Genomic DNA, 19,246 nt, shown 5'->3' on the forward strand with positions numbered 1-19,246 from the left:
CGATTAAGGAGAAATTAGGTACAAATTTTCTAAAGTAGCTGGATAAACTAAACGAAATTTGGAACTTGATTCGCAGTTTTAAGTAGTGGAAACTCTCGTCTGGCTTTAATATTTGACTCGTTCGACATGATTTCATTATTATTAATATTGTATTCTAGGTACGTCTACTTTAAGAAATATACACTTTCTAAAGACCGTAGCTGAATAAGAAGAAACAGTTTGTCCCAGCAGGAATGATATAACTATCTTACGTAATGTAAAAAAATATTGTTTTTCTAGTATTTTCATCATCAGATAACTTCCCCAATTTTCTTATACACGTATCTCGATCATGTCAACAATACGTATATTATTGACCAAAATCGATTTAATCGTTCGGAAGTTATAAGTTATTCTCAAAATTTTTTATTTTTTATATAAAAATGGTTCAATATCGAAGACTGATATTCAACCAAATTACAAGTGAGACTAAAATAGTATTAATTTAGAACTTTTACCAAAGTCCTAAATATTAAATTAATAGAATCGCGAATTCGAAAACGGCATTTTTAAATGTTCAAGCTGTCCATCCGGCGTGACAAAAGAAAATATTTACCACATCTTCTAAAATGGAGGTATGACGAAATCTTTCAAATCTGGACTTGTGAAATAAGAATTATTAGCCAACCGATCAATACGATCTTCGATCAACGGTAGCAGATTGCTATCTCTCACTGTAATCTTATTTTAGCTACACACAGGTAATTTTATTTTAATCTACGCACCGTCTGTAGGTGTTATCATTTTTCTTGACCAACAGAATTAGACTACTAAAATCTGTATTATGTTTTAATAATCTCTCTAGCTAACAAATCGTCGATAATTTTACGGACTTCGCAATTTTCGTGCCACGGTAACCGTTTAGACAAATAGTAAAATGATTTGCTGTTTTCAACCAGTCGTATACAACATTCGTAATTAACAAGATCTAACTCACACTGGAGTGTTCATAATCCCTCAATGGGGCATCCAACATTTGTTTACCTACAATCCGGAGTATCTAACTTTATTGCAACGATATCTAATCTTTCTATCACCTCGATGTTAACGTTAATGTGTAGGTCAGATCGAATATCAACAAATGGTTGTTATCTCAGTCAGACAAAACATTATACGTCGTCGTTGAGTCTGGTTCTACCATAATCCTTAACTCGAAATATGTACGTCATCTAGCAATAATAGCAGCTTAATTCTAACTGTAACATATTCAGTAACTGATAAAGGCGACCTTTATAATTAACACCTTTTAATCAGTCCTTTAACATCAGATCTGCGTATATCATGTACAAGAATTAAATCTTGTAATAAAGAAAGAAATTAGAATTAGAAGCTTTAGAGTTACTAGATAATTAATTGTTATTATATTAAAATATTAAATATTAAACAAATGTTACGATCTCGATTTTTGGCTACTGAATGTTGCAACGATCTATACTATCCTACAACATATTATTTCATACGTTAATATGTCAAATTTTTCAATTTTACGAATAATTGTTTAATGGAGCAATATGTATCGAAATTTTAGTTAGTGGTGCCAACTAGCAGCAGCAGTGAGAACTATTTTCACTACGAACTTGGACGTTTTCCCACCGATGGCGCCACTAGTACTTACCTACACTATATACGGAACTCTATCAGTAATTACATGCTATGTATTAGAAACTTCCAAATTATTAGAATAGATGGCAGCATAAGAATCTTTCGAATTTGACGACATCAATTGGTCAAACACAACTCGACGTTGTCAAAAAGCTTGGATGAGTTGCGAATATATATGACAGCCAACAAATGCATGACGTATAACGCTCTGCACCATATTTAATTATTCGAACGGTTTTGTATATTACCATGCTCGTATGCAACTTTGTTTTAATAAATTTCACAAGATGCGAGATTTACGGACTTCGTAATAACAAAAACCAATATTAATTCGTATTGTCGAGGTTATGAGACAGAACCGTTGATCAGAATATAATTTGATTGATGCGCTATTGTTGATAGACGAGAAGCTGTAGAATAACATTGAGAGTCAATGGGTCACGCAACGAAGGAATTATCAGTTAGCGGTTTCACTGCTGCGAATTACCAGGAAGACGATTCCGAAGGGATGCATGCATACCGTGCGCAGCTGTTACTCTAAGGTGAGAGGGGTTAGGAAAGCGGGGGGGTTCAGTGCCGTACGTAGTTCTTTATAACCTAAAATACATGTTGCGTATTGTAGGTATTTTTAACGTTAACGTAGTTTCTTTATTTCTGTATGACTGCGCGTTGCAGTTTCGAAAATAATATTTCTACGAATCCTGACAGATAATAGAACGTTCGTTGTCGAATGTTTCAGGTTCACCAATTTTTGTTTGTAGAGTCTCAGATCGGTCGCACCGTATCATTTGAGATATTACTGGCAATTAACCAGCGTACGATATACCATATACTCATCGTTCTCGCTTATTTCGTAAAATTCAGTTCTAAAGCTTTACAAACCGGTATTTTACGTTGCAATTCACGCGACGTGAACAGTTATTGAAAACTGCGAATGTTTTACGATCATATCGTTTGAACAAAAAAATGATTTGACAGCCAATCGCGAGGTAATACGCGAAATAACGGTACTTACGATTGGCAGACAACCTTTCTTTCGACACGCGTTCGTTTCCAATTTTGAGAATCAGAAACGTGACTTGCCAATGAAAAGAAACAAATTATGCGGTGTATTTGCGGTGAGAATATTAGTGAAAATTATTTCGAGTTTCTATAATACTCGATTCGTCGTATACGAACGACGCGTGATGGTCTTCGCAATGTCTCATTGGAGCACATTGGAGTAAACGAAATGAAACAGAATTGTCGATAGAACCATCGTCGCCCTTGGACGAGTCGAGCCTGGGAACGTTCTACCGTTAGTAGTGGGGGTAAAGAGGGGCTGGCTCTAACCGGCGGCGCCTGCAGTGACCGGCTGGTGTCTGTAAGCACCCGGGTGTCGAAAACGTGGATACGAGAAGTGAAAGCGGTGCTTTCCCTCGAAGAGGTCGACGCCGAGAGCATTGGTGGTCTCCCCATTGTCTCGTGGGTGTTAAAGAAAGATCATCCGCTTGGTCGCGCGCACCTCTATTTCGATTCGTCTGCCTCGTCTCTTCCTCCTCTCTGGTCTGTCTCTCTCCAAGCAACGGGGACAGATCGGTACGGTGTGACAGCGATCGACTGGCTACAACACTGCACGGACAACCCTTGCGCTTTTTTTTCCAAGGTTCACGCGGTTTTCCATGTCAACGACACGCGCGCTTCTGCCAAGGCCAGCGTGCTACGCCCTGCACAGAGCAGCCTCCGTCGTCGCCGTAAACCGACCGCTCCACGTAGTGCTCGTGCTCGTCGTTGACGGCCCGTTCTCTACGTCGTGCCGTCGGTGGTCAACTCTCGGTTCGTCGTTGTGGTCATCGTGGTTATCTGTTGGGTGGTCAAAGAAGGCCGGCGAGCATCCAAGTGCGTTCAGGGCTATTGCCAGGCCGAGGAGGAGACAGGGCAGCGTCGCTCACGCCAGCCTGAGATGAGCGACCATGGCTGCATACACTTGAATAATTTCAAAGCAGCCAAGGGTATCCAGCCGTACAAAGTGATACACTCCTATTTCGTGACCAGCACGTCGACCGAGGCACGCGTAAGAAAGGTGCGACTATCTTTTTCTTGCGTGATCCGTGGTCAAGGTTCTGTCTTTGTCTCTTCTCTCGCTTTCGCCTGTGCTCTCTTTCTCTCTCTATGTTGTATTCGACGTCGTACTATCCCTGTTTCTTGTTTTCCGTCTTGCCATTTGGTAGTCTCGTTACGGGATCATGTTCGTCGGGTACACGATAAAAACAGTAATTTATAAGAATGAGAAATCGCGACACCAAGGACGTTTTCGCAGTCTCGGACGCCCGGAGATCATTTCTTTTCTTTGTCATTTTCTAGTCTCACTTGCGATCTTGAGTCACGGGGCATATCCTAATCAGAATGACAAACTGATCCGTAAACACCCGCGTACTGTTTACAGTAGTGTGCTAACTTCTATGACCGCTTTGTTTTTTCTTTACGTGATTCATTCATGCTTTACGAGGATGGGGTTGTTAATTTGTTAATGAACCTGGATTTTCATTATGAGGTTCATTTAAAAAAATTCTTTGTTTTGCTATTAGCATAACGGTCGGTTCTAATGATCAGTCTTTATTTGCGTTGTTTGGGAATATTAAATAGTCCGTTGAATATTTCACAAACTCGATTATCGATCCATAATCTATTCTTGATTCTTTTCTACCTATTTTTGTGTTTCTTTCTCATTCCTTAATTAACATTCTTTCATTTCCTAAGCTAGATTTAAGTTACTGTAACACGAATTGCAACAATCGTTGTATACAATACAGATAATGTCATTTAATTTTCAGTCCTCTTTTTATGGACGTCTCGTGTGTAAAAACGGATTTAAAAATGGCGGCCGTACATGATTACTCTGCCGGTACAATGTTCTGATAGATTTTTTGCTCGCATAATGTTACGGTATTACAATCGATGAAAATTCGCAAACATTTATACTATAACACAATTATGATTTACATTAAATAAACCTTCGTATCGTATTTTATACATATGTTGAGCAACACATGATACCTTTCCATAAGCATACTTTTATCTAATCTATATAACAGTTTACTTGTATGATAATACTTTTATCTTCTATAAGGAGTACAGTAAATAAATGGTTCTTATATTTTTCAGGCTGTAAGCTGCTTATGTCATACATGTAAAACTTACAAAGACCGCCTTCATTCTTGTCTTCACTGTATATTCTTTGGCTGCTATGTAAAAGGTCATATACAGGAACATGCAAAGACAAAAAAGCATTTTTTAGGTAATTACAAGTAGTCACCAGCATAACGTATTTGCAGAACGTATTTCTTAGATAAATTTCATGTTCCAGCCGTTGACCTTTGTTATGGAAATATTTTGTGCTTCCAATGCGGCGATTATGTATACGATAGAGAATTATTGACAGTTGCTAAAGCTCAGTGGAGCGAGTCTGCAAAATCACTGAGTTTTGGAGAATTTTATCGAGCATGGGAACCAACGCAAATAGAGGCAGATTTACTAAGGAAACATCCACGCAGAAGGCGTGTAGTCGAAAATTCTACTATAGGTAAGAGTTACACCATATGTTACATGCAAATCAGGAATTTAAATATAAATTAAAAATTATACTTTATAATACTTTTAGGTCTAAGAGGACTTATAAATCTCGGAAGTACATGTTTCATGAACTGTATTGTACAAGCACTCATACACACGCCACTATTAAGAGATTATTTCCTTGCTGACCGTCACCACTGCCCACAACCCACTCGTTGCCTGGTGTGCGAAGTGTCTCATCTTTTTCAGGAATTTTATTCTGGCAGTAAAGCACCATTGACACTTCACAAGCTTCTTCATTTGATATGGACGCATGCCAGGCATTTAGCAGGTTATGAACAGCAGGATGCCCATGAATTCTTTATAGCTACACTTGACGTTTTGCATAGGCATTGCGAAGCAGCGCCGATTTTAGTAAAAGATAATCCACATCATTGTAATTGTATCATCGATCAAATCTTTACTGGCGGGCTTCAAAGCGATGTGGTTTGTCAGGCGTGCAAGTACGACACAAATCTATATCATAACGTAGTATGTACCGTAACGCGAACGAACCTATATTTACATAATAATTTTTAGCGGAGTATCGACCACGATAGACCCATTCTGGGATATATCGTTGGATTTGGGACCAGCTGCTAGTGCATCAGGTTCCGATAGTTCTGGTCCTCCAACCTCATTATTAGATTGTCTGGAAAGGTTTACGCGTGCAGAACACTTGGGTTCTAGCGCAAAAATAAAGTGCAGCAATTGCCAAACTTATCAAGAGAGCACCAAGCAATTGACGATGAAACAGCTCCCTATCGTGGCCAGTTTTCACTTGAAACGATTCGAGCACTCTAGCATTCAGGACAAGAAGATTTCCACGTTCATCTCGTTCCCAGAACAATTAGACATGACACCTTTCATGTCGCACAGACGAAACGGTAACAATAATAGTGCGATGATGGATGGACTACCAAAGAATGGAGAGGACATGGCATTCAGTGATAATAGATATTCATTGTTTGCGGTAATAAATCATGAAGGTTCTTTGGAAACTGGACACTACACTGCCTTTATACGGCAGCAAAGAGATCAATGGTTTAAATGCGACGATCATTTGATTACAAGAGCAAGATTAAAAGACGTCTTAACTAGCGAGGGGTGAGTCCGCGGCACTGGTTATAGTGCGCAGTTAGTATTATTACGAAGGATGCAGTGAAATAACGTTTCCTTTTCAGGTATCTTCTTTTTTATCATAAACAAATTTTGGAGTACGGTCGAAACAACAAGGTGTAAACGTTAGATCATGTAATTAATTTATTTATCACGACGAATCATGGGCGGTAGACTTAAGTTCTTTAGCATCTTAAGAGATATATCAAACAGATAATTTCGTATTGAAAAATTGTCTCATAAATTTTATCCGACTTAAAGAAATTTGCTTATCGGTCGGACATGCATGATCTGTGCGACAGAAAATAGATATATAGAAAAACAATGAAATGAAGGCCTCAAAAAAGAAATTTCGAACTCCCGTCCGAAACGATATGGTTTAAAAAGTGGTACGGACGAAAATACTTTCGAAATTAGAAGAGTGTGTTAACGAATAACTATACTGTTACGCTTTGATCGTGCGAAAAGATAAAACTAGAAATTAATCACTGTTATAAATAATCGAAATTAATTGGATGTCGCTCTGTTAGCATAGATGTTTGTCGTGATGTTCAAACTTTTTCCACCATTGTGTTTTACGTTCGACGAAATCTAGGCTAGCGCACATGGCGATTGATTTCCCCGTTCGTATCCTAAAGTATTGTAAGTGTAGTTGTAAGATTAGCTCAATTTTTTTAAACGACCGATCGCATTTTTGTATATCGCTGACTATTGTTATATTCCTGCCCTCACACTTGTATACACGAGGCACCAAGGATGGATCACATGACTCAGATTTTTACTCTTAACTTTTCTTTTGTTGGCTTAAGATTGTATTACAAGTAATGAATTAATATGTTAGATCTTGTGTACGCGTTCGATTAAAACATGTTCTTCGCGCGATTCATCGTGTCAGCCATCCTTTGGTGAATCAATTTTGTACAAACGAAGTAACGTATAACAAAAGCAAGAGGGGATAATGACATTATCTGAACAAGGCGAATTATGTCGCATGACTGTATAATAAAAAAAGTCACTGTTTGACAAATTTTTTGTCTGTTTGCCCGTTTTATTTTTATTTTTATTTTTAATGTAACAATTTAAAGGTTAACGATGTTCAAACGGACGAACGGAAGAAAGATACGTAGTTTCCTGTTAAAGAATCGAGCATATCGCTTTTGATAATTTTGCTTAATTTTCTGTACAGCGGATTCTATAAAGTGCCAAGCGTTCGATTGCACTTTTATTTCTTAACTGTGTGCCTACCATAGTTATTATCATAGTGCGCTATTTTTTAACAGAATAGATATATTCTATATTGTGTTCATTGAGATAATTTGCGTTCACGTTTCCCTTAAACACGTAGTTTCGTATAATCTTTCTCATATTAAATGATACCTGAAAGTGAATCGCAGCAGACGCCTAATACGAATAGTGTCTATCAATGTTTAACAAACCATTTTTCGTGTACGTCTTCGTACGTAACGAAAATAAACGATCCTATGTCAAATTGTTAAAATTCCACTAAGAGATTTCTAAATGTAACTAATTCTTAAAACAAAAAACAAATATGTAACCTACATAGGTTTAACAACGTACATACAAGAATATTGTACGAAGAAAGATAAGAAAAATAGATGTCGTAAGCATTATCATCGTTCGACAGATTTACTGATCGCATTGCAACTGCAATGGTGCGTCTATTCTCGTAATGTATTGTGACATGATCAATAAAACTACATCTGGAAATTAAATATTACACCTGCTGTTGTAACATTTTATATAAGGCTGAAGTAAAGGTATACAGAAATAAAGTTATATTTCATGGAAGAACCATCTTTTATTGATACTGTCCTAATGATCCTAAACACGTGGTACACCTATGTGCTTTATTAAAAGGAAATGTATAATGTTAATGTACGGTAGATAATCTTTTATCACATCTAATGCAATGATTGATATTTACTTTTCAAAATACATAAAATATCGTAAATTCTTTATCAAGTTATCCTCATTGATGATATTTTTAAGTAAATTTTTCGTATCAGCGTTCGAATTTAAATCATAGACCGCGTGTTGAAACCTAAATATAGAATTAATTCATAGTGTGAATAATTATAGTTTTAGTGTCGCAATAATAAAAAAAAATATTTATTGTAATTTTTCATATGTAAAGTGGCTGTAGCAATCTTTATACTGTATCCCCTTTAATTAACGTCGTAGTAATGGAGGAAAGATGGACGGCTTGACGTTTGGCTTGCACAGGTAAACGGCCGATTAATTGATGTAAATTTCCGAAAAACTGTTGTTCAAATGAATGTCACATCACAAAAAAAATGATATTTTCTTTGCAGACTAGTCCACTTAGATCTTAAGGGTGCTCCGCCACGAGTTTGTTACTTCGAGAAGGTCTGTTGCCCAAATAAACAACCACATTGTTTACACACACTGTATCTCTTATCTGACAGCAGCGTTATCGAATTATAATGACATGTCTTCTTTCCATTATTTGTGAGATAATTCTTACACAATTCTAAACATCAATATCTGGATTTTTATTTAATTGATACAGTCTCGTGATTTGTCTAAGAAGGACGTTTGTAGATTATGTTTTAGAACACTCGCGTAATAAGGCGTAATTTTTCTGTACCTAAACTTTCATGTATCTAATTTTCGGTGTACTTAATACTCTTGCGAGGTGATTCTTACACGTTTTATAATTTTTCAAATCCTTGGATATGATACTATATTGTTTACTTATAACCATGCATTCAAAAGTTGGATCAATGCAGTGTACAAAAATGTTGTGCTTAAGAGATTAAAACATAGAATGATATGTAATCGTTAAATATACATAATTTATTGCAGTTGTTTCCTCTTCTGAGAACATGGGGTGCCACTGGTCTCCTCCTAGAATGGGAAGACACATTTCCATACAATCGAGAACTTTCTCATATAGGGAGCAATGGATTAAGCAATTTGACCAGTGGATACACAGCTCAGGAGGCTAGACATATCTTACAGTTAGCAGGAGACTGTGGTTTAGCAATTGTTCCTTTGGTCCAAACATTCGGACATATGGAGGTACAGAAAACCAGAATGCAACTATAAATTGAAACAGTTTTAACTAACATTAGACCAATTACAGTTTGTATTAAAACATAATGAGTGGAAATCATTGAGAGAAGTAGAGCATTTTCCAAGCTCAATTTGTCCCTCTAATCCCAGGACATTGCCTTTGGTAAAGTCCTTGATACGGCAAATAGTTAGTTTTCATCCAGACATACAATATTTGCATATAGGTGCAGATGAAGTCTGGCATTTAGGTCTATGCTCTGTTTGTACAAAACGTGCTGCTTCTAGCAAGTATGGAAAGCAGTCTCTATACCTGGAACACATCTTGGCTATTGCACAATATGTACAAGAAACATATCCCTACTTAAAGATTATCATATGGGATGATATGTTAAGATCTATAGATTTACAAATATTGAATGGTATTTTGATCATTTACTTATACTATTCTAAGTCATATATTATTGCATAAATGTATTTCATATAATTTTCAGATCATTATATTGGAAAATATGTAGAACCTATGATTTGGCACTACAATCCTAGAGATAATTTTGCTATACCTCATGGTAAGGTTTCTATGAGGAATTGTAATAAATATTGATATCTAAATGTTAGAAAATGACATAGTATTAAAATTGTTCATTAGGACTATGGGATAAGTATACCGCAGTCTTTCCCCGTATTTGGGCGGCTACTGCATTTAAAGGTGCTACTGGATCTTCACAACATGTACCAGTTGTAAGGCATCATGTCAGTAATCATGAAAAATGGTTAGAAGAATTAAGTGTACATGTGACTAAAGTTCACGAATTTCGAGGAACAGCTTTTACTGGTTGGTCAAGGTAATTTTTATTGAAATTTGTATTTAATAAAATAGTTTTATCGACTTTTAATTTTAGGTATGACCATTACGCGACACTATGCGAATTATTACCTACGTCAATACCGTCACTAGCGTTATGCTTGAAAGTCTGGCTCCATGGTTATTCTGAACAAATACACAATCAAGTGGCCAAGAGTTTAGGGTATATAGATCATCCACTTCATATAACACCACAACCAAGACCAGCACCGATCCCCAGCAATTTACTCTTTCCTGGTTGGCAGGTTGCAGTGGGTGTAGAGTGGTTTTTAAATTTTAGAGCTAAATATCATAATATTACTGCTAGTGAACAGTAAGTATGCATTTTAATATCCCTTTTGAATATTGTTTTCATTATTACATGTGTACTAATTGTTATAGAATATCAACATGGATGAATCCATGGCAAGTCACGAATAATTACACAAATCCGATGCAGTTAGAGAATTTAGTACCTGCTTTCACAGAGTATGTTCATTTATTTCTATGATTATTACAATAAAAATCATATATCATTGAGAATGATCTTTGTAGGTTACTATTGGAATTATCTTCTTTGGAAGGATATTTGCGATTTCAAATGGAAAGTATTTTCTTTCCAACAATGATTGACGAATGGATAGGTACAAACATACAACCCATGAAAGGGAAACTTGTAGAATTGAAACAGACGGCAGAAAATCAAATTAAATTGAATAGTCGAGTTTAATGTTTTAATAAGTATTTTGCAGACTTTCTGCTTTAGATCTCAATGACCAACTTCAACAAAAGTAACGAATACAAAACGATAGGCTGATAAACAAAGTACGAAACAAATTTAGCGTATTGTACAATTTTATCTTATAAGTAGATGCAGTGAAAAGATCGATTTAAAAAAATAATGTTATATGATACGCACGGGATATAATTTTATAAAAGAAAGGAGGATTATTTTATTACTTAGCTTAAGAGTGAACGAATGAACTTATGACTATTTCCTAGTCACCTGATCTTTGTCATGTTGCGAGCTGTCCTGTGATACTGGCTATGAAAGGATCATTATAACGTAATTGAGCTCAATAATCACACTTCTTGACTATTGTGCTTATCGTATTTGCTTCTATCTACGTTAATCGTGCACATAGTATGTGCAAATATTTTTTGTACTCCTTTCACAAACACCTTTTCGAAAAATTTGAGAAAATCATACTAAATAGCTGTATAAAGATTTTACGCAATGTATTTCATGAAGTCTTTTTATTAGTCAATTTATGAAGTAATCTAATAATTGTTTTCAAAGAGTACTAGTCGAAGAACCGTATTATACTATCTGTAAATGTAGTCAAAGTTAAAGTAGGTGAAACGTATCCGAAAATTGTAGTAATGAATAAATAGTAATTACCAATATACGATTTTCTTTCAAATTATTCCATTTCTGATGCATTTGTTTTCTACCCCCTTTTTTTTAATATAATTCATGGCCATCGCGTGATCTTCGTTATTGAACGAGAAACAAAACTAAGATACTATTAAAAAGTAAACATTTCCGGAAAAATGTCTTTTTTAAATTTATTTCAAATAATACTTTCTTCTAACCCAGTTGGATAAAGATCATGCAAAAAATTGGAGAACATAATGAACAAGAAGCTTTGAAGTTGGACGAATGCTTTAAGGAAACTCTAGCACGTACCAGACCTTACGTACTAGAGTTGACATCTGCAGAAAGTGCTCAATTATGCAAAGTTTGGCTTGATAAATTAAATGCTGCAACCTCACAACGCCGTCTCAGAAATGAATATCTCTTAGAATTATGTAGGCAATTGAAGATGGGTCGTATCGACGGAATTTTCAGCAGACCTCCACCTAGTGGATTTCTAATTCCATTGCCTAAGTCATATCATATGGTACCTATATTAGAATTTACAAACTCTACCGTGATATTAAATTAATTAATACGTAATACAGGTTTGTATTAGTTCATCTGTAAGCGATCTATCAGATTATGTTGCGAGACCTCTTCGTAGCTGTTTAAAACCAAGTGCAAAATGTATCCAGCACCAACGAAGTAGATCATTAATGAAGCACCGCACGATGGACGTCACGAGTACGAGCCAATGCTTGGACGCAACTAACGCTTCACCAACTGTTCGTTTTCGTAATCAGAATACAATAAGAAAAAGTCAAACAAAAATTTATGAGCAGCGTATCGATACACTGAGTACTCTTATTACAGAGCTGCAGACCCAAAATGAATATCTAAAGAATCGATTATTGGAACATCCGAGACATTGTAGTAATAATATGGATAATCGCTTGTGTACAAGTATTAATCAATTAACTTCTGATGTCACTACTTTAAAAGCTAAGTTAGTATACCATTAAATATAATTTGAAAGAGGCAATGAAAGTGTAAACGATTAAAAATTGTTAAAGGCTGCTAGAGATGCAAAAGATACAAAATTCTCTGAAAGAAAACTATAAAGAAGTTGTACAAGACTATCACTGTACAGTTGTACAACAGTTTACTGCATTGAAACATGAATTAGAAGGGGCTCAATTAAAAAATGAGGCATTGGATAACAGTGTATCTGTAATTGCTGAAAAGCTGGAGGAAATCATCCATGGTAAGGTAAGAAGTAAAAGTTTTATTTGTGAAATGAGAAACATAAAAATTATTTTGAAGGATGAGCAACTTAAAGAAACAGAAAAACAATGGATGGACAAAGTCAAGGCAATATGTGAACAGTTTGATGTGTTTACAAAGGAAAAGTGTAAAGAGTTGTATATGAAACAGGAATTCCTTGAGAAGAAAGATTTGGAATTATCACGACAAGATGCAGGACGAAAAGAAGAAATTGAATTGTTGACGAACAAGATCCATGATTTGGAAATAAAACTGGAGAAGAAGATTGAAGATGTACGATTGTGTACATGTGTGCTTAATACCGCAATTACATTAAGCATACTATTAAATATTGCTGTATCTCTTAGGAGGAGAAATTACAAAGAACGTTAGTAGAGCAGTACGCGATGATGAAAGAAGAACTTAACAAATGGAGAAAAGAAATAGATTACGAGACGCAAACACAAAATCAAAATCTCACGTCCAAGGTCTCTGCATTGAAGAAAGTCGTTTTAAAGCTTGAAAGGTCTAAAGAGAAACTTGAAAGCGATTATGAGAAAAGAATGACGCACGTTATCAAGGTAATCGTATAAAAATTCTAATCAGTACAATATTATATTGCTTAATATGTTATTTTATAGAACAAGGATTTGGAAATAAAAGCCTTACAATTACAATTACAAGAACAAAAAAATGAATTGAGTACATCTCTAAACACAATGAAACAAAGTGAGGTAGTCAGTATTGTTACACTGTTAGAAAAACAGTACAAAACATTGTTGGCAGAAACAGAAGCAACAACAAAAACTCAGACTCAGGAGCATCTTAGGGTACTGTGCCATATAAACTTTACTTTAAATGTAAGACTACAGTTAATATAAGATTATAATATTAAGAGATCATTTTTGAAAACTGTAGAAGATTGCTGAACTAGAAGACCAAGTACTTAGCATGAAGAAATTGTAACTCAAGTTAATAGAATAGTGAATCCTAGACTCTAAAACATAAATGTTATAAATGTATAAATTATCTTTTTATTAATAAACTGTATACTAACGAGATTTTACTTTCTTTAACTTCCTCGATAGATGAATTTAAATAATTCTTTTATCTATTAATTTAGTACAAAATGAATATAAACAAAATTACTTTTTAAAGTGAATACTACTGCCATCTAGTGACTAAAACTGTGAATTTAAATTACCTGGTCGCTAGATGGCTCAGTTTTTTTCGTCCATCTTTCGATGCCATATTGCCATGGCAACGAACATGTCAACTAAGTTGTGAACTGTCAAATTTTTGAGAAACAGTTCATCTTTTAAAAAAAATTCCTGACAGACATCAACATATTAATTTATATATAAAAGGATACAATGAATTTTTCAATGATATTTAAATTTATGATTTTACAGTTTTTGGATAGATAAAACTTATTTTTAATTCGTATTTAAGATCATAAAGTTAAACATTAGATTTTATAAGTTGCTTGCATGAGGGTTTCAATGTTAACAGTGAAAATAAAGCAATCGAAGAATAATGTCACTGTATTTTGATGCGCGTGTACAAAATCCAGAAACAGCTTCTATTAGTACTCACGTGATTTGGCATGCTAACTATCCATTGTTAGCAATTGCCTCATATTCTCAGGATAAAGGTGGTTTCGTGACAATTTATGATGATCAAGGAGAGCCTATTCAGGATGTGGAATCACCAAGACATTCGGTTGCTCAGGTCACTGCTATTGGGTGGCATCCAGAAAAACGTTGGCTTGCAGCAGGATGGGAAACAGGAGAATTGCGGGTAAATAATTTGTCTGAAATTAAAAGCATAATCATCTACATTTATGTGAATATTTGTTTAGGTGTGGCCAGGTGATACTGGAAGTACAGAATTCAATATAATAGTTACTCCACATCGTGATCCCATTAATATTCTACAATGGAGTCAACATGGTGGAAGATTGGTATCTGCAGACTCAAGTGGGTCGATAATTGGTTGGAAAATTGATTCAAGAGGGCAATTACTAATGACATTTCATCATGAGTTGAAAGATTCTTTTGTGCAGATGATATTTAAAACCATTCCACCAAAACCAACAATTGATATAAGGTGCGTATGAAATATATCTGTGTTCAATTGATTGAAAATAATTAAATAATATTAATTGCTTCAGTGGGTTAGCAAGAGCAGCAGTTGCAGGAGATGAAAGAGCATTAGATATGTTTAGCTCTTGGCGACCTAGAACTGCTGCACCAACAACTGTTGCACCTCAAAGAGATAATCATGCTTTTTATATAGGAACTACTAACAGTGTGATATATTTTGTTGATAATCAGGGACAATGTACAGAAGTACTTAGTATGAGTGGTGCTGCATTACAATTTTTATTGCATCATCAGACTAGAGATTCTATTATTATTATGACAGAAGGTTTGAACATAGGACATTTTCAAGCAGATCCTATTACTGGACGACTCACAGAATTAACAAAAGTGATTAAATATCTCTTTCTTTTTATGTTTTCCAAACACAACAATCCTAGTTTATATAATTTTGATTTTTCCTGTTTAGGTGAAACTTAGCAGTAGATGCGATATATCGAGAACTAGTCCAACATTGTGTTGGACTAGCGGAAATACTTTAGCAATTCTTACGGGAGAATTAGGCATTCGTTGCTGGGATCTTTACACTGGTGATACTTATGTACTTTCTCCACCAGATTCATCAACTGAAAGTATTGCTACACCACAAGAAATCTGCACAAGCATATCTTTCTGTAAAAGCAATGGTACTGTTAATGCTTGACTTCATTTGCAGAACAGAATCTGTACATACAAATACATTGATAATATTTCACAGGTACTTTGGCTGCTGGAACAAATTTGGGAACAATTTACTTATGGAAACGCAAAGTTGAAATGGATAACGATGAGAGTGGCTGGCCAACTATACCAGAATCTTGTAGTATTCATGGTACAGTGAAACAACTGACATGGGGTGCCGCCTTGTTAAGAAACCCACTTCTTGCTGTTAATTGTATCACAAATGTATTTATATTACATCAACAACCAATGTGTGCTGCATACAATGACGGGGTTTGCGCCAGTCAACTCAGTCCTACTCAGATTTTATTAGAGATTGAAGAGCTGACATACACTTTGAAAACCGATATTCAAGTACAACTCGTTGCTGTTAATAAAGAGTACGTTGCCGTATCCTCGAGTAGACAAATCGTAGTTTATAGAATTTATAAAGAAAATTCGATTAACACTGCTATAATTACCAGTTTTAATTGCGATACGGAAAAACTATTAATTTACGATCACACTCTAATAGTTTTGACGCCTGTAGTTATACAATTGCGGTCGGTGGAAGGTACAATTATCCAGATTCTACCTACACTGCCAGAGGAAGGTGAACCAATTACAATGGATCTCACTGGACCGTTTCTAACGGTTGCATCTCTGAATGGTATACTAAAAATTTGGGATTTGAGTAAGCGAGAAGCTAAGTTACACACCAGAGCAATGGCGACTTATGAAGCGATCAGCGATTTTGCTGAGATTATTGAAGCTAGATGTAATGCGGATTGTCGTTGTGTATCCATTACCGTTGCTATGGCTAATTTGATGCCTAGTTCAATTTTATACATCTGGGACATAGAAAGCGATCAAATACTCGAATTTGATTTTGCAGTATCCGACGATACTGACGAAGACAATACCGGTCTAACCGTAAAGTGTAAAGGAAGATTAGTCACTGCTCACTGCTGGGATGTCGAAGATCCTAGGCTTTTAGTGTGTCGCGCTCAGAAATTGGAGACACGAGATTATAAGCAGTTGTCGAAACAAAAAGAAGAGAATGACTTTTCAGTTTCGAATGCTACTGTAGTTTTAGTATCAATGTTTGCTACGTCAGATCATGGAATAGTCGTGCAGGATATAAAACCAATCAAAGACGAAAATTGTAGAGTGTTAGGTGTAGAGACTCCGCATATCATTATTCTGAATTCTGAGAAGACTGCAGATAGAAATAGTAAAGTAGAAAAGTTACTTATGAGGGATTTCGAGGAACTAGGTATATGCGATGTAGTCACAAAGAAAGCTGTTTTAGATTTTAGCTTTCATATCAGCGTTGCTAACATGGATGAGGCTTTTAAGGCTATAAAGTCCATTAAAAATGAAGGGATTTGGAAGAGTTTGGCAAGAATGTGTGTGAAGACAAAGCAGTTGAATATGGCTCTTCTGTGTTTGGGTCATATGAAGCAAGCTAAAGCAGCAAGAGCACTCAGAGAAGCTATGCAAGATGATAGTCTAAATCTGGAAGCTAAGGTGGGTGTACTAGCTGTGGAACTTGGTTTATACAATGACGCTGAACGCCTCTTCCGCGAAGCGAAAAGATTGGATCTATTGGGCAGAGTTCTCGAAGCTCGCAGTAAATTCAAGGAAGCCATACAACTGGCATCTAATGAGAATAAAATTTGCGAAAAGACAAGCTACTATAACTACGCAAAAACCCTTGAGCAGGAAGGTAAAATAGCAGAGGCTATTGAGATGTATACCAAAGCAGATTGCCACAGGTTTGAGGTACCAAGGATGCTACTCGTAAGACCTAGAGAATTGTTGACGTATCTTAACAATTCTGAAGACCCAGAAATAAAAAATTGGCATGCACAATACATAGAATCAACAGGAGACATGGAGGGAGCCTTGCGTTTATATGAACAAGCTAAGAATACTTTATCAATGACAAGATTGCTTTGTTATTTTGGCAAGGAAGACGAAGTTAGCGATCTGGTGTCTCGAACAAATCACGCTGCTTCTGCGTATCACCTAGCTGCACATTACGAATCGAAAAATATCGTATCACAGGCCATTCATTTTTACACTGTTGCTAAAGCTTATACAAATGCAATCAGATTGTGTAAAGAACACAACATGTATGAAGAATTATGGCCCTTGGCTGTATTAGCACCAAGGCAATCGCAAATAGATGTTGCAAAATATTTTGAAGAAAACGACCAGCCAGATAAAGCAGTTTTATTGTATCATAAAGCTGGATTGTTGCACAAAGCTTTGGACATTGCATTCAAAACTCAGCAATATAGTGCTTTGCAGCTGATTATTATGGATGTTAATGCAGATTCTGATCCTGCTTTAATAGAGAAGTGTGCAGACTATTTCGTTCAGAATGATCAAATCGAAAAAGCTGTAGATTTACTCGCTACAGGAAGAAAATACTTGGAAGCTTTGGAACTCATACAACAGCACAATATTCAGTTAATCGAAGATCTCGCAGACAAGATGACACTGGAAAAGATTGATAACGATCCGGAACGCGAAAAGATTCGTATCTCTATATTGGAAAGAATCGGTGAAATTGCTTTTGAGCAAGGAAATTATCATTTGGCGACAAAGAAATTCACTCAAGCTGGAAATAAATTGAGAGCTATGAAAGCATTACTAAAATCTGGTGATACAGAAAAGATCTGCTTCTTTGCTCAAGTTTCTAGGCAGAGAGAAATTTACATCATGGCTGGGAATTATCTACAGTCGCTGGATTGGCAAAATCAGCCAGAAGTGCTGAAAAATATTATTAATTTTTACTCTAAAGGAAAAGCGATGGATCTTTTGGCCAATTTCTATGTTGCCTGCGCTCAGGTGGAGATAGACGAATTTCAGAATTATGAGAAGGCTCTCGATGCTCTAAATCAAGCCAGTAGATGTCTTGCAAAAGTAACCACTCCAAGGGATCCTGATATTCACAAAAGAGCCGTTGATTTGGTAAACAATAGAATAGCAACGATTAGACGCTATCTAGATATCAAGAAGTATGTATCTATGTTTACGCACATCGTACGCAGTAATAAAAACCTACAAAATAAAATTGTTAACGAAATATTACAAAATATTGTTACAGATTATTTGATAGAGGTGAAGTAGGAACAGCGATGCAACAGGTCCGTCAATTACTCGATTCCCAAGGACCTGATTTGGAACAGTCCGTACGCCGTGGTGATTTATTCGCGACTATAACACAGTATTATATTAACATAGGCGACACTGATAAAGCGCATGCTGCAGTAGAGGAATTAAAGCGTTTAGTACCTGGGATTAATTTGAGTTACTATTACAACATGAGCGTGTTGGACACTCTCGGTTATAAAATGAAAGTCCAACGAGAAGAGAGTTCCGACAGAGAAGACGATGATATCGAAGAACTCCTGGGCGAATAAATAAAAAGCGAATTAAGTAAAAAATACACACACAAAATTTAGTTTTAACTCAAATTAACAATCCGTCCAGAAATGTGATCATAGACGTTAAGCACACGGTGTTGTTCGATTAAATTCAAAATATTTGTATAATATTGTA

The 19,246-nt window shown here is 35.8% G+C and overlaps 4 protein-coding genes across 9 annotated transcripts; all 4 read left to right on the forward strand.

Annotated features, from left to right (window-relative positions):
* Window positions 1-2,079: 2,079 nt before the first annotated feature.
* Window positions 2,080-8,163, forward strand: LOC128887180 (ubiquitin carboxyl-terminal hydrolase 22). Of its 3 annotated transcripts, XM_054142792.1 has the most exons (8): window positions 2,080-2,183; window positions 2,381-3,219; window positions 3,287-3,703; window positions 4,786-4,918; window positions 4,988-5,203; window positions 5,282-5,696; window positions 5,773-6,339; window positions 6,417-8,163. In XM_054142792.1, exons 3-8 carry the CDS (start codon window positions 3,584-3,586, stop codon window positions 6,472-6,474), a joined length of 1,509 nt encoding a protein of 502 aa, XP_053998767.1. In that variant the 5' UTR covers window positions 2,080-2,183; window positions 2,381-3,219; window positions 3,287-3,583; the 3' UTR covers window positions 6,475-8,163. The 3 variants fall into 3 exon arrangements, with proteins under 3 accessions (XP_053998767.1, XP_053998765.1, XP_053998766.1); XM_054142790.1 differs by having other exon boundaries at window positions 2,381-3,703; XM_054142791.1 differs by lacking the exon at window positions 2,080-2,183 and having other exon boundaries at window positions 2,349-3,703.
* A 273-nt stretch (window positions 8,164-8,436) lies between these two features.
* LOC128887181 (hexosaminidase D-like) lies at window positions 8,437-11,629 on the forward strand. The gene is made up of 9 exons (XM_054142793.1): window positions 8,437-8,595; window positions 8,685-8,739; window positions 9,199-9,414; window positions 9,479-9,827; window positions 9,900-9,974; window positions 10,055-10,250; window positions 10,308-10,583; window positions 10,652-10,738; window positions 10,805-11,629. The coding sequence occupies exons 1-9, from the start codon at window positions 8,567-8,569 to the stop codon at window positions 10,977-10,979; spliced, it is 1,458 nt and encodes a 485-aa protein (XP_053998768.1). The 5' UTR covers window positions 8,437-8,566; the 3' UTR covers window positions 10,980-11,629.
* Window positions 11,630-11,826: 197 nt separating this feature from the next.
* Window positions 11,827-14,175, forward strand: LOC128887179 (hyaluronan mediated motility receptor-like). Of its 4 annotated transcripts, none has more exons than XM_054142787.1 (6): window positions 11,827-12,153; window positions 12,215-12,615; window positions 12,683-13,166; window positions 13,241-13,453; window positions 13,514-13,702; window positions 13,791-14,175. In XM_054142787.1, exons 1-6 carry the CDS (start codon window positions 11,863-11,865, stop codon window positions 13,836-13,838), a joined length of 1,626 nt encoding a protein of 541 aa, XP_053998762.1. In that variant the 5' UTR covers window positions 11,827-11,862; the 3' UTR covers window positions 13,839-14,175. The 4 variants fall into 4 exon arrangements, with proteins under 4 accessions (XP_053998762.1, XP_053998763.1, XP_053998764.1 ...); XM_054142788.1 differs by having other exon boundaries at window positions 12,683-12,878; window positions 12,933-13,166; window positions 13,514-14,175; XM_054142789.1 differs by having other exon boundaries at window positions 12,215-12,404; window positions 12,483-12,615; window positions 13,514-14,175.
* Window positions 14,176-14,192: 17 nt separating this feature from the next.
* Window positions 14,193-19,145, forward strand: LOC128887169 (intraflagellar transport protein 140 homolog). Its single transcript, XM_054142762.1, has 6 exons — window positions 14,193-14,672; window positions 14,734-14,981; window positions 15,046-15,364; window positions 15,444-15,660; window positions 15,732-18,702; window positions 18,792-19,145. Exons 1-6 carry the CDS (start codon window positions 14,409-14,411, stop codon window positions 19,105-19,107), a joined length of 4,335 nt encoding a protein of 1,444 aa, XP_053998737.1. The 5' UTR covers window positions 14,193-14,408; the 3' UTR covers window positions 19,108-19,145.
* Window positions 19,146-19,246: the final 101 nt, after the last annotated feature.

Source organism: Hylaeus anthracinus, unplaced genomic scaffold, assembly GCF_026225885.1.
Source record: "Hylaeus anthracinus isolate JK02 unplaced genomic scaffold, UHH_iyHylAnth1.0_haploid 11985, whole genome shotgun sequence".
NCBI lineage: Eukaryota > Metazoa > Arthropoda > Insecta > Hymenoptera > Colletidae > Hylaeus > Hylaeus anthracinus.

Bases quoted from the DNA above. Each gene is read 5' to 3' on its own strand.
- LOC128887181 (XM_054142793.1), top strand. From the start codon at position 8,567: ATGGACGGCTTGACGTTTGGCTTGCACAG. The intron at 8,596-8,684 runs GTAAACGGCCGA...TTTTCTTTGCAG, and splicing joins TTGACGTTTGGCTTGCACAG to ACTAGTCCACTTAGATCTTA. The intron at 9,975-10,054 runs GTAAGGTTTCTA...ATTGTTCATTAG, and splicing joins TAATTTTGCTATACCTCATG to GACTATGGGATAAGTATACC.
- LOC128887179 (XM_054142786.1), top strand. From the start codon at position 11,863: ATGCAAAAAATTGGAGAACATAATGAACAAGAAGCTTTGAAGTTGGAC. The intron at 12,154-12,214 runs GTACCTATATTA...TACGTAATACAG, and splicing joins TGCCTAAGTCATATCATATG to GTTTGTATTAGTTCATCTGT. The intron at 12,616-12,682 runs GTTAGTATACCA...AAATTGTTAAAG, and splicing joins GTCACTACTTTAAAAGCTAA to GCTGCTAGAGATGCAAAAGA.
- LOC128887180 (XM_054142790.1), top strand. From the start codon at position 3,584: ATGAGCGACCATGGCTGCATACACTTGAATAATTTCAAAGCAGCCAAG. The intron at 3,704-4,785 runs GTGCGACTATCT...TATATTTTTCAG, and splicing joins CCGAGGCACGCGTAAGAAAG to GCTGTAAGCTGCTTATGTCA. The intron at 5,204-5,281 runs GTAAGAGTTACA...TAATACTTTTAG, and splicing joins AGTCGAAAATTCTACTATAG to GTCTAAGAGGACTTATAAAT.
- LOC128887169 (XM_054142762.1), top strand. From the start codon at position 14,409: ATGTCACTGTATTTTGATGCGCGTGTACAAAATCCAGAAACAGCTTCT. The intron at 14,982-15,045 runs GTGCGTATGAAA...TAATTGCTTCAG, and splicing joins AAACCAACAATTGATATAAG to TGGGTTAGCAAGAGCAGCAG. The intron at 15,365-15,443 runs GTGATTAAATAT...TTTCCTGTTTAG, and splicing joins GACTCACAGAATTAACAAAA to GTGAAACTTAGCAGTAGATG.